We start from the raw sequence: 13,909 nt of genomic DNA, 5'->3' as shown, positions 1-13,909 counted from the left end.
GTGTTACATGAAAATCAATACGAAATTATGATTTCCCACGTCAAAAAACCCCGGGTACCGAATTTCGTACAAATAACTTATTTTTTGCAAGAGGTATTTTCAAAAAACGAACAAAAAATTCAATTTCAACACCCCGTATCTCCGAAACGAAGCATTTTCGGACACAAGTTCATATAGACTTTTTTTCTTAAAATTATCTCAGAAATACGTCACTTGAATGAATATTTTAACGTACTTATGGTACACCCTGTATAGGTAGAATATAGAATTCGGAACCCATCCTTTACTTTCTCGGCAATACACAATGATTAGTCGCGATCCTTTGTTTGCAGGCATGTTAGGCGTACACATTCTCGAACCATCAGTCCATCCTTTCGTAACTGTGTCCTGAGTGTCATACCAAGTTTCGTCCCAATAGAAAATTTGCTGTTGTTCTCGTCTATTCTTCTGCTTGACGTTTGTTTATTATTTGTTTCTTTATCCAATTCTGAAGAGTTTTGTCACAGCAGCTCACGTTATGGCCGGAAGTATTCAATTTCTTCCTTATGATTTCAGTTGTAGAAATCTCATTGCTTTTGTAACAGTCGTATATTGTTTTTTTTTCAATGATTTTATTAGATGAACATCTAAAGGTTTTGGTAATCCTGTATCACATCGCGTCTTGCGTTCATAAGTTCATGTTGCTTGTAATAGTTTGTTTCCTTTGAAACCAAACTTGAGATGTAGATTCTTATATACATTGAAACATACTCTCTGTGTTTCAATATTCAAATGCAATCTTATTCACTGGTATCTCTTTTACGCATTGTTCACCATCGCTATTGGAATTGTTATGTTTCTTTATTTCGTTTTCAATCGGACATCGGGAGACAGGTATCTCATAGAACCCCAGGATCAGACTGACAAGACCTTTTGTTCTCTGTCACTTCCGGACGTCGACCTCTAAAGCTCTGGTTCCATGTGGAGCCGGACCGCGCACTACAGGAATCACTACACTGGAAAAAGTCTGCGTTGTTATCACACTCGTTATTACTATTAGTACTAGTACATTTTGGCCTTTGAGAGTGCCGACAACTTATAAGTATGCACAATATTGGTTAGGTACTTCGACTATACAGGTGCTTCTTTGATGTACGGGTAGACTCTACTGAGGTATTCGACATCACTGGTTTGTCTTGGAAGTGAGAGTCCACTTACAGTTCGAACTTCATTCATTTCAAAGTTGCTCAATTGCTCAAATGCTCAGTTGAAAATGTGCAATAATTACTATGCTATTAAATTCACACTGAATGGCTCCACATACAGCATAAACGCGATAAATTTGTTCAACTTTTAACAAATATACATAAGAAACAATCTACCACATTTCATTTGACTGTCAATGAAACCATCTCACGAATTACTTAGGACTCGTTGGTAAACGCTCATGAGAATACTATATGTTTTTCCTAGCCAATAACATAGTCAATTATATCTGGAATATTCTCAAGCTGCTTGCTTTCATCATTAATATCAGGAAATGAAAGAGAAAATAAAACACAATTACAGGTACATTGTGATAAAGTCCTCCGTTCCTTTTTTTGACTTAGTGAAAGGATATGTTCCTTATTGGAAATCATTGATTTCCTATTGGTGTATAGGTATAGCTATTATTGCAATTTTTATTTGTTTTTCTTGTATATAGGTACATATAAAATTCAAAATATTGAACTTATACTTGATTCAAACTCCTTTTCATGAAAACTGTAATGTTTTTTAGATCGATGAATTAAAAAAAATCCTTCCTCCTTCATTTTTCAGAATCTGTTGGATAATTTCTTCCCCTCAGACACGTTCACGCCCAAGAAAAATGTTTATGAAAGAGATACGGAATTATGTAAGTATAATTACCTATGAATCCATAAATTCATTAAAATGATTTTCTTAGGTAGATCAAACAAACAATCCTCAAATATTTGAAATATACAAGTGATACACTATGCACATATGTTATATATTATATGTTATATAATATACATATATTGTTATATTAACATTAGTACCTATAATTTGTCATAATAATATACTAGCATCATGTCATTACTATAAAGTTGTTTCGAAAGTTTTGCCCGTTTTTATGAGTCTACTGTAAACTGTAATATCTCAGTGAATACTTATTCAATTTAATCGAAATAAGCGCAATTTGAATCAGTGCACTTTTGCCAACGTAACACAAGTCGATTCATTCCTTCGGCATAAAAATTAGGTGATCGGGATTCGATGAACTAGAGACGAAGGTCTGAGAAGTATGGTGGGTGGGGCAAAATTTCGACGCTCAATTTGTTTAATTCTCTCTGTATCTGTAGAGTAGGGAGGGTGAGTGTACAACCTCCCGAGGAGTTGTCCTCCTAGTTCATCGTCCATCCTGTCCTTTCCAGGAAGGAAAGGACAGGATGACACATTCCTACTTCGAGGTTTACACCAGCCGTGCGCAATCGTACCTTGGCCATTAACGCAACCTCCTTAACGTACAGATCCAGAGGGTTCAGACCCGTGAATAATTCCATTGCCGCGGTTAGTGTTTTTCTCATGGCTCCTGTGATGTTTGTCGCTGTATTTGATATAATTTTTTGATGGCCGTTGCTTGTAGAACTTTCGGTCCCCATGCAATGACTCCATACGTTAACATAGATCTTATTATTGCAGTGTAGACCCAGGTGACCACACGGGGTGAAAGACCCCATGAGCGTCCCACTGTCCTCCGACATTCCTAATAAGCCACGTATGCTCTTTTTGCTCTACTCTGTAGATGAGAGTTCCATGTTAGCTTCCTGTCGAGGATAGTACCAAGGTATTTCACCTCTTCAGAGAAGTTTAGTTTTCCTTTGAATATTTCGGGAGGTTTTAAGCCCGTTAAACTTCTTTTCCTGGTGAAAAGGACCATCTCAGTCTTCTTGGGATTGATCGACAGTGAGTGTTCCTTACACCATGTTTCTGTTAATTTGAGCCCATCCTGTGCTCTATCGCACAGTGTGTTCACAAATTTGCCGGTCTGCAAGATAACTATGTCATCTGCCTATGCAATTGAGTATAATCCATTTTTGTTAAGGTGATTAATCAGGGTATCCAGAACTATGTTCCAGAGAAGGGGTGATAAGACCCCTGCCTGTGGACATCCCCTCATGACCAGTCATTTCACTGTGATGTCTTCTACATTAATACTTATTGTTTTACTAGAGAGCATCTTGAGCATCCATTCTTCTACTGCCAGGGGTACATTCCTGGAGTGTAGTTTCTGGGTAATTGTTGGAAGGGTTGTTTTATCAAACGCTCCCTCGATATCTATGAATATACCCAGGGTGGATTCTTTGTTGTCCAATGATATCTCGATTCTGCCATGCACATGGTGAAGTGCCGAATCAGTAGACCTTCCCGGAGTATATGCATGCTGATTTGGATGAAGTGGGTTATGAACTAGTACTTCATGTCTTATGTACCGCTCACATAGCCTCTCCATGGTTTTTAAGAAAAACGATGTGAGACTAATTGGTCGGAATGCTTTTGGTAGGGTGTAGTCCATTCTACCTGGTTTGGGTATAAATACTACTCTTACTTCTCTCCACTTACTGGGAATATACCTCAGAGCTAGAGAGGCTCTGAATATTTCAACCAGATGCGGCATAAGAGTGTCCAGTCCCCGCTGAAGTAGGGCTGGTCTTATACCGTTAGGTCCTGGTGACTTGAAGGGGGAAAAGCCCGATATAGCCCATCTTATTTTGTCCTCATCAATTACTGCATTAGCAGATTGCCAGTCGTATTGTGAGGGTGTTGTTGGTACATCCGTCCAGTTCGTCAGTTCCAGGAAAGACAGAACCTGGGAAGTGAGTTTCCATAAGAATCTCAGCACTCTCCTGGAGGTTGGCGGCTTTGTCGCCATTTTCCCTCGTCAGGATGTCGATACTCTTATGGTGGTCATTTGAGAGTCTGAGAAGTATGGTGGGTGAGGCAAAATTTCGACGCTCAATTTGTTTAATTTTCGGACAGTGATTTCTGAAAGGTGCAGACGGGCGTTGTCGTGGACCAGGATTGGACATCTTCTGTTGACCAGTACCGGCTGCTGCTGACGCAATTTTCAGTACATTTCGTCAATTTTCTCACAATAGGACTCTGCTGTGCAGAGTTATAGTGAATCACACCAGCCGCTGACGACTATGGTCTTGTTTTGGTGGGTATTCACCACTGTCCTGATCGTCTCTTGTTGTCGTACAGATCCACTTTTCATCACACGTTGTGCAAAAGCAAAGAAGAACAGATCTCAAAACGTGACAATTTCTGTCGATCATTCTAATCGTGAGAGACAAACCTTCCGAGTTTTCCAATACGTTCAAAAATCGCATGGGAGCTGACGCCCACGTACCGTTTGTGATGGGTCAACTACCAGTTAAAGCAATGCTCTATGCCGATGATTTAGTCTTATATAGTTTTGAAACTACTTCTCTGATGGAATTTCATAGAAAATATTTTTGATAACTCCACTCTTTCATCTCGAACTTCTATAATGGAAGCTCAACGTAACTCCCAGGGTGTTTCAAATTTGATCCTCACCATTGGGATCTCGGAAACTATGAGAGATACGAAGATGGTTAAAATTGGGGCAAAGTTGCGCATTTTCCTGACTAACAATATGCCGTTGAGAAAGTTCTGAAATTTCGAGTATATCCGGAAAAAAACAGATATTTCGGAAAATAGTTTTTACTTTTTTCGGACTTCATTTTTCAAGATTCGAAAATAAATTGCACTTCCACATTGCCACTTTTTCCCTGCTACATAATGATGTTTTCAGATTTGCTATCCGACGTTTCGTCTTTCGGTCACCACCATCAACTTTATTTTTTCTTATAGGCGCTACATTATATTCTTTCTGTTTTGAATAGAACCAAGTTAAACCTTTTCAATGATGTATCATAAGTTTTTCGAAAAATTGGAGATATTGAAAAAAATAATTATCATAATAGGCTTTGACTTTGATGTTTCTAAATTTGACTTCCAACTTGTTACACTCAATGACATTTTGCTATTGTACAAGTCATTGAATTTTGGGCGAAAAATGGCTTTCACGAATGAAGAAAAAAGAGGTATGATACAAATTTATTGCAAATACGATAGAAACAGTGTTAGGACATCGGAAATGTATTTTAACTTGTATCCTGAAAGACGACAACCACATCGAACTATGTTCAAGTTATTGAATCACCGAGTTTGGTTCGTTTGAAAAGCCGAAGAAAAAATACGAAGACAGAATGGACCAGGAAACTAAAGAAAATTTGATAAAAGAGGTATGTATGAGGTAAGTTAGACATTGTGTCCTTTTTAATAATTTCAGAACTTATTCAACGGCATATTGTTAGTCAGGTAAATGCGCAATTTTGCTGCATATTGTTAGTCAGGTAAATGCGCAACTTTGCCTCAATTTAAACATCGTCGTATCTCTCACAGTTTCCGAGATCGAATTTGAAACACCCTGTATGTCGATTGTTCCACCGTTTGTTCTTCAGCTTTTAGGCATAATAACTGTACAGGATCTTGTTCAACAAGGAAAAAATTCTAGCCATCACGATAACAAACAAATCTCATGCAGTTTTCATTGTCATAATTTGCTGTTAAAAATGCTTAGATTGTAAACCTATTTGACCGTTCTCATTATTAACGTGTGCTTGCATTTCAACATTCAACATTAACCCATTGCTGGTACATAGGATACCATGTTTATATTGTGATAAAATCTACACACATTACTCATGTGGAAGGCCACGACTAGATCTTCTGTACATCTAAATATATTTAATAATATGAACTTTTTTTTCAGCATTCTGGGAATCTGTGATGGGGGCCTTGCGAAGCTTTTTCTAGTGATTTTGTTATTCTTTCCTTTTTTTTTTGTTATTCTTTCCTTTTTTTGGAATAAAGATTTAAGATGAGTTTTCATTCATATTTAACATCAGTTCTTAGAACCGAAATTCCCCAAATTTTTTATCACTGCAGTGAATCTACTTGAAGGTGGAAATAATTGAAATTGTTTTCCATATATCAGTTGAGCAAAACAGTATTAACTACTCTTTTAAACTTGATGGACTTGTTTACCATGTTTCAACACCAAACAGCTTCAGTGACATAATTTGGTAAAAGGTGTGCTATCCATATTAATTCAAATATTATTCATTAATGTCTGATTCATACACCCAACTTTTCATCTTTGAATTTCGAAAAAGTCGTCATAATGTAAATAAATTGATGTGTTATTACACTGCCCTTTGAAATAACATATTATATTGTATATGGACGTTCCCATTGATTCACATTATACAACTTTCTCAAAGTAAAAGTTTGGTGATTGAGCCAGCCATATACCTTAAGATATTCATAATTTATCAAGAAAGAATAAATGTCAAAAGATTAAAAATATCAAATAATATATATAATAAATATATTTTTATTAAAACAAAAATACAAAATTAGGAGTACAGTCTTTCAGGATTGTACAAAACAATCAAATATAATTCCATCATACATACACACAGACACTCAAAAAAAAATTTATAATTACAATTCGTCATGTTCATCATCTTTCGCATCTGCATCAAAATTCTCTTCCTCTGGAATTCCATCTTCAGGAATATCTTCCTCCTCCTCCACCTGCTCATTGATGGGTATACCCAGCGATTTCCTCATCATAGTTTCAATGGAATGTGCAAAATCTGCAGTTTCTCTTAGCATATATCCAGATCTCAAGGTGGCTGTTTGGAACATCACCTTAGCCATATTTTTTGCAATGGGATCACTAGGATCATCATTTACCCTTTTGAGCAGCTCCTTCATCAATGGGTGACGCGGATTGATTTCTAATGTCTTCTTCTGACTTAAGTAGTAAGTGCGTTGGGGATCATCTGATTTTTGGTGGGCGTTGGATACGGCCAATCTTTCCATGTTACCAGTCCATCCATATCTGCTGGCAACTAGAGCACATGGAGATTCGCTCAACCTTGAAAAATTTAATTTTGAAATATTTCAATCGCAATATTCAATTACATTCAACCACTTTCTAATGCAATTATCATGATAAGATTAGTAGTAACTTATTTTAAAAATGAAAATTCACCGAAAATTCATTTACATTTACTCACAGAAAAAGGCGACACCCATGATTTATGTAGAAATAATGATAGGTGGTTTATAAGTTTCTAAATTTGATATGCTTTTCAAGATTTACAAATTAAAACTCTCTATGAATATAGTTTCAATTCTAAATACTGAAATTTTTAGCATGCAAAAAACCTGGGGAATGTTAGGTTAGTTTATAGGTTAGATTTAGTTTCAATAAAAATTCTACTAGCAATGTTTTTTTTTTTTTAGTTTTAGTTGCATTCACTGCACTTCACTGTTGAGGTTAGGTTATAGATGAAGTTTGGTTAAGGCGTGTGTTGCAACAGTTACTGGAAATTTAGTTTTTTGTTTTGAAAATCACCAATAATGCAGTATTACTGAAAAACCATACATGGTACCCAATTTCCTGAAAACTAGGCACTCAAGTATCAGAGTATAACAAAATTATTTTGTTGTTGCAATATTGATAGTGACACATCACTTCAAACAGTGCTCTTGTCTCTTATTTTCATAACTATACAATTATTTTTGACACAAACAATATTACAATAGTGAAGCATTCATTTTGTTGTACAAAAGTCATTTCAAGGTTACTTATCAAGTGACCATTTTTCAGGTATCTGACCCATACTGACAAGAACCAAAAACCGCTGTTAGTTCTGGTATTGTCTAGAAAGTGGTTTTTGAAATACATCTCACAAATACTTTTATTATTCTAAAACTAGTACAATTGGAGACAACAAAATACGTCTATAATTTTGGGTGAAATCTTCAGTGGTATGTGTTAACTTGGAGATACTACCTTCGTCTTCGCAGTCTATGAATAGACCACTGAAGTATGTGAAAGCCTATTATATCCTTAATCAGGGAACAAAAAGATATGCATTTGAGGTTGAAATCTGATATGAGATATTTTAAACATTCAAATGGTCAATGAAATCACGTTAACCACTTCAAAACGCTAAAAGTGGAAAATTTTGTACAATTTGAAGAAAATGTTCATTCTACGATTTACTTCATGTGGTATACAATTGCAGAAGTAAATCTAGATGTGTTTATAGTCTCATATTTTATACTATTGACTGAAATTGCAAGTGCAGAGAAAGTGCAAGTGCAAGAAAGTAGGCAGAATATGAAAAAATTGTCAATGTTGAGTGATATTTCAAGTTTTGAATTAATTTCTAATAAATTTGCAACAACACACAAGAATTTTAAAAAAATAGCATGTCCGGCTTTGCCCCAATATCCATTTTGGCAAAATACTTCTTATGCAAGCAGTATGTGATATATATTTCTCTACTAGAAACATTATCTTTCTTATCAGTTCTGACAAATCTCATGTAAACTCACATAGTTATTATTATATTGAAATTTTCAATCTTCAAATTTACCAGTACGGCAGTTTTATATTGAGTAAAGTTTCATTTAAACTCTTATTTCACCATTATCATTTTTACCTTTCAGAAACTACTGCTTTGGCAATCTGGTCCTTCAGAGCATCGTCATGCAACCATTTATTTAGAGGTTCGAAAGTAGACTTCAGTTGCTCCAAATTCTCCTTGTCTCCCTCAATCTCAGATAAACTGAAACCTTCTTTGGCCACATTCTGGAATTTTTTTCCTTCAAATTCAGGAATAGCTGAAATGGCATATTCATCAACAGCTTCGGTTAGATAGAGCACTTCATATCCTTTACGGAGTAATCTTTCAATGAATGGTGACTTCTCCACCTCTTCCTTTGAAGCCCCCGCAATGTAGAATATAGTATCTTGTTTCGGCTTCATTCTACTGACATACTCTGCAAGGCCAGTCAACTGACCTCCGGTAGATGAGATGAATCTCAACAATTTAGCCAGTCTAGTTCGATTAGCAGGATCTTCAATAGTTCCCAGCTTGATGTTGGTGGAAAACTCTTTCCAGAACTTCTCATATTCCTCTTCAGGTAGTTTCTTGAGCATGTCCAAAACTTTTCTTACTAGTTTCTTTTTGATAACCTTAATCAGTTTGTGCTGTTGAAGAGTTTCACGAGAAACATTCAAAGGTAAATCGTCTGAATCAACAATTCCTCTAATGAAATTCAGGTACGAAGGCATCATGTCATTGAATTCATCAGTAATGAATACTCTACGAACATATAGCTTAATGTTGTCAGTTTTTGTTCCATACCTGGAAAAAAAAATGTTTTATTGTCAAACATTAACTAACTTTAATCTTGAAATTCACTTATATTATTATTTACCTATTGAAACTTTCTGAAGGCTGAACTGTAGGGACAAACAATAGTGCTTTGAAGGTGACTTCACCTTCTGCAACAAAATGAATTTTAGTCAAAGGTTCCTTGGTGTCTTTAGTTAGAGCCCTGTAAAACTCATCATACTCCTTATCATCTACTTCAGAGGGTTTTCTTGTCCACAATGGTTTGCTGTCATTGAGCAATTCCCAATCCCAAACGGTCTTTTCTACCTTCTTGGACTTTGGTTTCTCTTCTTCCTTTTCTTCTTCAACTGCTGCATCTTCCTCATCAGAAGGCCCTGGCTTGTCTTCGACATCTTCATCTAAAGGTTCTTCAGATGTTTCAGTGTGACTGGTCCACAAATAGATAGGAAAATTGATAAATTGCGAATATTTCTTAACCAAATTACGAATGGTTTCATGTTCTAGGAAGTCTTTAGCTTCCGGCTTTAGTTCTAGGCTGATAGTAGTACCTCTTTTCAAGGAGTCTCCTCTTGGATCTTCAATAATGCTAAAACTTGCAGAATCAGATTCCCAAATGTACTGCTTATCATCATTATGTTTAGAAGTGACAGTAACTCTATCGGCAACCAAGAAAGCAGAGTAGAATCCAACACCAAACTGTCCAATCATATCATTCATATCCTGACTGGTTTCAGAAGTTTGCATTTTAGCCAGAAATTCGGCGGTTCCTGATTTTGCTATAGTACCAAGATTGTTTATCAGATCTTCCTTTGTCATTCCTATGCCAGTATCAGTTATATGTAGCATGCCTGACTCTTTATCTGCTTTTATTCTTATGTTCATTTCAGGCTGAGAATTGAGAACCTCTTTGTCAGTAAGTGAAAGCATTCGTATTTTATCCAGTGCGTCAGAGGCATTTGAGATCAATTCCCTCAAAAATATCTGAAACGAAGGTATTCAATGTTGAGATTATTTTTTTAAAGCATTGTTAAACGAATCATACATACCTCTTTATTTCTATAAAGGGAATTAATAATGAGTTTCATCATTCTGTTTACTTCCGTTTGGAAAGCAAACTTTTCCGATTTTTCTCTAAGCTCTCGGAGCTGTGCTACGTTGAGGCCATCCAATTTGATTGCTTCTTCTTCCCTTTTGACAACTTCATCATCTGTAAATATATTTTTTGTTGGTATAAATATCCCAAAAAATGTACCCATGTTTGATGATAATGGAACATAGAATTAAAATGTCTTACGAAAATCAAGTAGTTTTCATAAAAGAGCTCTAAAACAACGCATTTTAAACTTATCATTTCAACCTTTTTCTTTAAAAAATTCTTTAAATACTTAAAAAAGAGGATTGAAATAATGCATTCATCATTTGAAGGGATTGGTTTCTATTTCACCATTTGGCAACATCGGTTATAGCTAATAAAGATCAATGAATCTGTTACCTGTACGAGACAAAGATGACATATTTCAGAGGCGTGCTGTTCTGTTAACTTATGTTCCGAGTTCCGAGACATTCTGTTACATATGACATTTTGTGCACCTAACCTATCTTCCTCTATATAAATAAATAACAAAACAACTGTTGTTTATGTGGCTTGTGGAGGTGGTATTGAACTATAATTTATATTTTGCCTTAATTGTTGATTTATAAAGATAATTTTCCTTTTTTAAAGTAGAATAAAATAGAATAAAGTAGGTACGTATAAATTATTTCAACTTGATATAGGCGATGTTGAAATATGTGAATTAGAAACAAATCCCTTTAAAAATTAAAACCCAACATTTGAAACATCAATTTGAATACTTTTCGAAGTGAATTTGAAAAACTCATGAATTAAACTCAACTTTATTTTGTTCAAACTTGCATTTGCTGTAATAATCCAAATTGAGGAACATTCCCCATTGCATTAGATTAATTTGAATTGAAGGAGTTATATTTTTAGGAGTGATTAATTTTTGATAAGTGTTCCATTTAAGTGCAATTTGTTACCATTCATTTAAAAGTAAAACTCCTGTGAATGAAATCTGATTTTATTCCATAACAAACTGAGAAGAGAAAAGTATCTTCTGTATAATTCAGTGTTCATATAAAAGTATTTGTTTCGAAAGAATTTTTTTCTTTCGTGTAATTCAATGTTTATATGAAAGTAGCTGTTTCAGGAGGGCTTTCTTCCAGTTTGTGTCTGAAAGTTACTTCTTTGCATGATCTACACATCCATGTATAAAATTACTTATTAGATTAGTTTACAACAATCCAAAATATGAGCAACAAAGGTTAAAAATTACATGTGGTGGAACAACAGATAAATCTGATATTAAAATAGACAATATTGCTTTTCCCTAAAACAGAAAACCCAATTTTATTTGTACTCTTTATGAATGATATTTTGGAAAGATTGCTGTATTCTGTTGATAACCTGTTAGTTGATTGTTTTAAATTTTCCGAAGTAACATAACAAGTAAATTCTTTTATAAATGACGAAAATAATCTGCGATATTCAAATATCCAAAAAATTAGGATTATTTTGTTTCCTTCCTTCCTCGTTTCCTTCCTTGACAAAAAAATTGATGCACTACATACTGTTTAGTTACTCTGCAACTACATAAATGAAAGTAGAAAAAAATTCAAAAATTCTGAGAGCATAAATGAACACTTAAATATTGAATAAAATAGCTTATACTTTTGAAAATAATGATGAAACATTAAAAATGATGTATTTTGCAAATTCTGAAGCACCACTAAAGTTTGGGATCATGTTTTGTGGTCCAAACAGTAATACAAGCAACTTCATTCAGAAAAGCACAATAAGATGTTTATTTAAAATGAAATATCGAGAGGCACGTAGAATTTTCATAAACTTAATGGGCAATGTAATTGAACAGATTTCAAAAAAGCAACTGTCATGATGTGTCATGAAATATATACCTATATATTCAAATAGTTCAGTAGTATGAAATACCAATATTTTAATTTAGACATAAATATATGGCCGTTGAATAACTGTGATAAATAATTCTAATCATTCATCCCTGAAAGAATAAATATGGCCAAACTATATCAGACTGAGAAGGTAAATTTGATATTTAGAATATTCTATCAGCTATGAAATCTAACTTTGAAGAGAACATAAAAGTCTGTATAGAAGTAAAGGTTATAATTACTGAAAACTTGTATTGATCAAACACAAGCACAGAAAACATGGATGAAAGGAAAGTTATTGCTGAAAAACCCAAGAAAAGACAAAAACCATTCAAACTGTGTTTTGTCAATAGAAATGTTCCTGGAATGTCAAATATACGCATTGGAAAGCCTTTGAATATACGTAAGACTTTTGATTATTTATTCTATGCACAAATGCATTTGTATTGTTTTCAGCAGAAATCATCACAGATAAATTTTACAATAATAATTTAACACTAAAAGAAAAAAATAATATATTTGAGAAGTACCTTGATAAGCTCAAAGTTCTTGCACCATGTGAGAGGAGTGGTCAACCAATTACGGAAAATCAAGAGTAAATTTATGAAAGTAGGTATATGGATAAAATATTCGATCAAAGCATATTGTTTTTTAGATATGGGTGGTATCAAATGTCACTAACAGACATGGATAGATCAGACAGACGATTGTATTTCCATAAGAGAAAAAACATTATTATTGAAGAACACCTTATGAACTATGCAAAGATTAGATAATGAATAATATTACCAGTTCTTGATCCTTCTCGGCTTGCTCCTAGATCAAGTTCAACTTCTTCAACACTTCCTTCTCCAAGATCTTCAGCTTTTGTAGTAGTACATCCTACAAAAATGTACAATGTTTTTTTAAGTTTTCAGAACATTTTTTTCGAACTTACCTATGAGGACAAAAAATGAAATAATTAAGAAGAATAGCTGCTTCATTTCAACTACTTTATTTTTAGGATTTCAAACGCATGTAAAAGACTATCGAAGCCGGTAAACTTCAAGATTTTTCCACTACGTTTACAGTACAACTCGCAACTCGCAGATCTTGACAACTTCGATTGTCAAAATTGAAAGGTTCATTCTATGTATGGACATTTTCGACCAATCATATTGAACCACGCCGCAAAAATTTAATTGATGCATTGGGGGTCTGTACGGTACAGCCAATAACGTTTCGTTATGTCATCTTCTATCCAAATGGCTACACGAGATTGGTGAGAGATAGAAAAGATTTTTGGGGGAAAATTTGATATAGCATCTTTTGTGGATTCACATACTTGAATTATTTTAAAGAGATTGAAAATTGTGACCCAACTGAAATTATATATTATTATAGTGAACATTATTATTTCATTTCTGTTGTTTTTGTGATAATTTGTATATTTTCTTTCAATTTTACTGCCTTAGATCACTTATGAATTCTTCTACTTACTTTTTGTTTTGATTTATTCATTCATTCAAAGAGGGCCTTCAACTTATTCTTCCTAGATAATTACAATTATTTTAGTATAATATTTACAGATTGATGATTTCAGTAAAGCAACTCAGTTCACTCAATGCCTGTCTTTAGAAGCTATATGACTCTACCAAGATGCA

General features: G+C 34.3%; 3 protein-coding genes across 4 annotated transcripts in view; 2 read left to right on the top strand and 1 right to left on the bottom strand.

Annotated features, from left to right (window-relative positions):
• LOC111501955 (regucalcin) overlaps positions 1-5,964 on the top strand; it is a 40,089-nt gene extending 34,125 nt beyond the window's left edge. The window contains exons 6-7 of the mRNA XM_074175425.1: positions 1,801-1,876; positions 5,846-5,964. Coding sequence (XP_074031526.1) covers positions 1,801-1,876; positions 5,846-5,889 — 120 coding nt within the window. The 3' untranslated portion in view covers positions 5,890-5,964. The remainder of the gene's footprint in view (positions 1-1,800; positions 1,877-5,845) is intronic.
• A 482-nt stretch (positions 5,965-6,446) lies between these two features.
• On the bottom strand, positions 6,447-13,401 carry Gp93 (heat shock protein 90 Gp93). The gene is made up of 6 exons (XM_023155906.2): positions 13,204-13,401; positions 13,056-13,148; positions 10,343-10,503; positions 9,379-10,277; positions 8,598-9,305; positions 6,447-7,018 (listed from the first exon to the last, which is right to left on the bottom strand). Exons 1-6 carry the CDS (start codon positions 13,247-13,249, stop codon positions 6,580-6,582), a joined length of 2,346 nt encoding a protein of 781 aa, XP_023011674.2. The 5' UTR covers positions 13,250-13,401; the 3' UTR covers positions 6,447-6,579.
• On the top strand, positions 10,502-13,653 carry LOC141482338 (uncharacterized). Of its 2 annotated transcripts, none has more exons than XM_074175427.1 (3): positions 10,502-12,669; positions 12,726-12,861; positions 12,922-13,653. In XM_074175427.1, the coding sequence occupies exons 1-3, from the start codon at positions 12,546-12,548 to the stop codon at positions 13,040-13,042; spliced, it is 381 nt and encodes a 126-aa protein (XP_074031528.1). In that variant the 5' UTR covers positions 10,502-12,545; the 3' UTR covers positions 13,043-13,653. The 2 variants fall into 2 exon arrangements, with proteins under 2 accessions (XP_074031528.1, XP_074031527.1); XM_074175426.1 differs by having other exon boundaries at positions 12,723-12,861.
• Positions 13,654-13,909: the final 256 nt, after the last annotated feature.

Source organism: Leptinotarsa decemlineata, unplaced genomic scaffold, assembly GCF_025532065.1.
Source record: "Leptinotarsa decemlineata unplaced genomic scaffold, Ldec_3_MD MMD2_tig00001019_RagTag_RagTag, whole genome shotgun sequence".
Taxonomy (NCBI): domain Eukaryota; kingdom Metazoa; phylum Arthropoda; class Insecta; order Coleoptera; family Chrysomelidae; genus Leptinotarsa; species Leptinotarsa decemlineata.
Note: the sequence above shows the minus strand (reverse complement) of the source record. Positions and strands in the feature narration are given on the sequence as shown.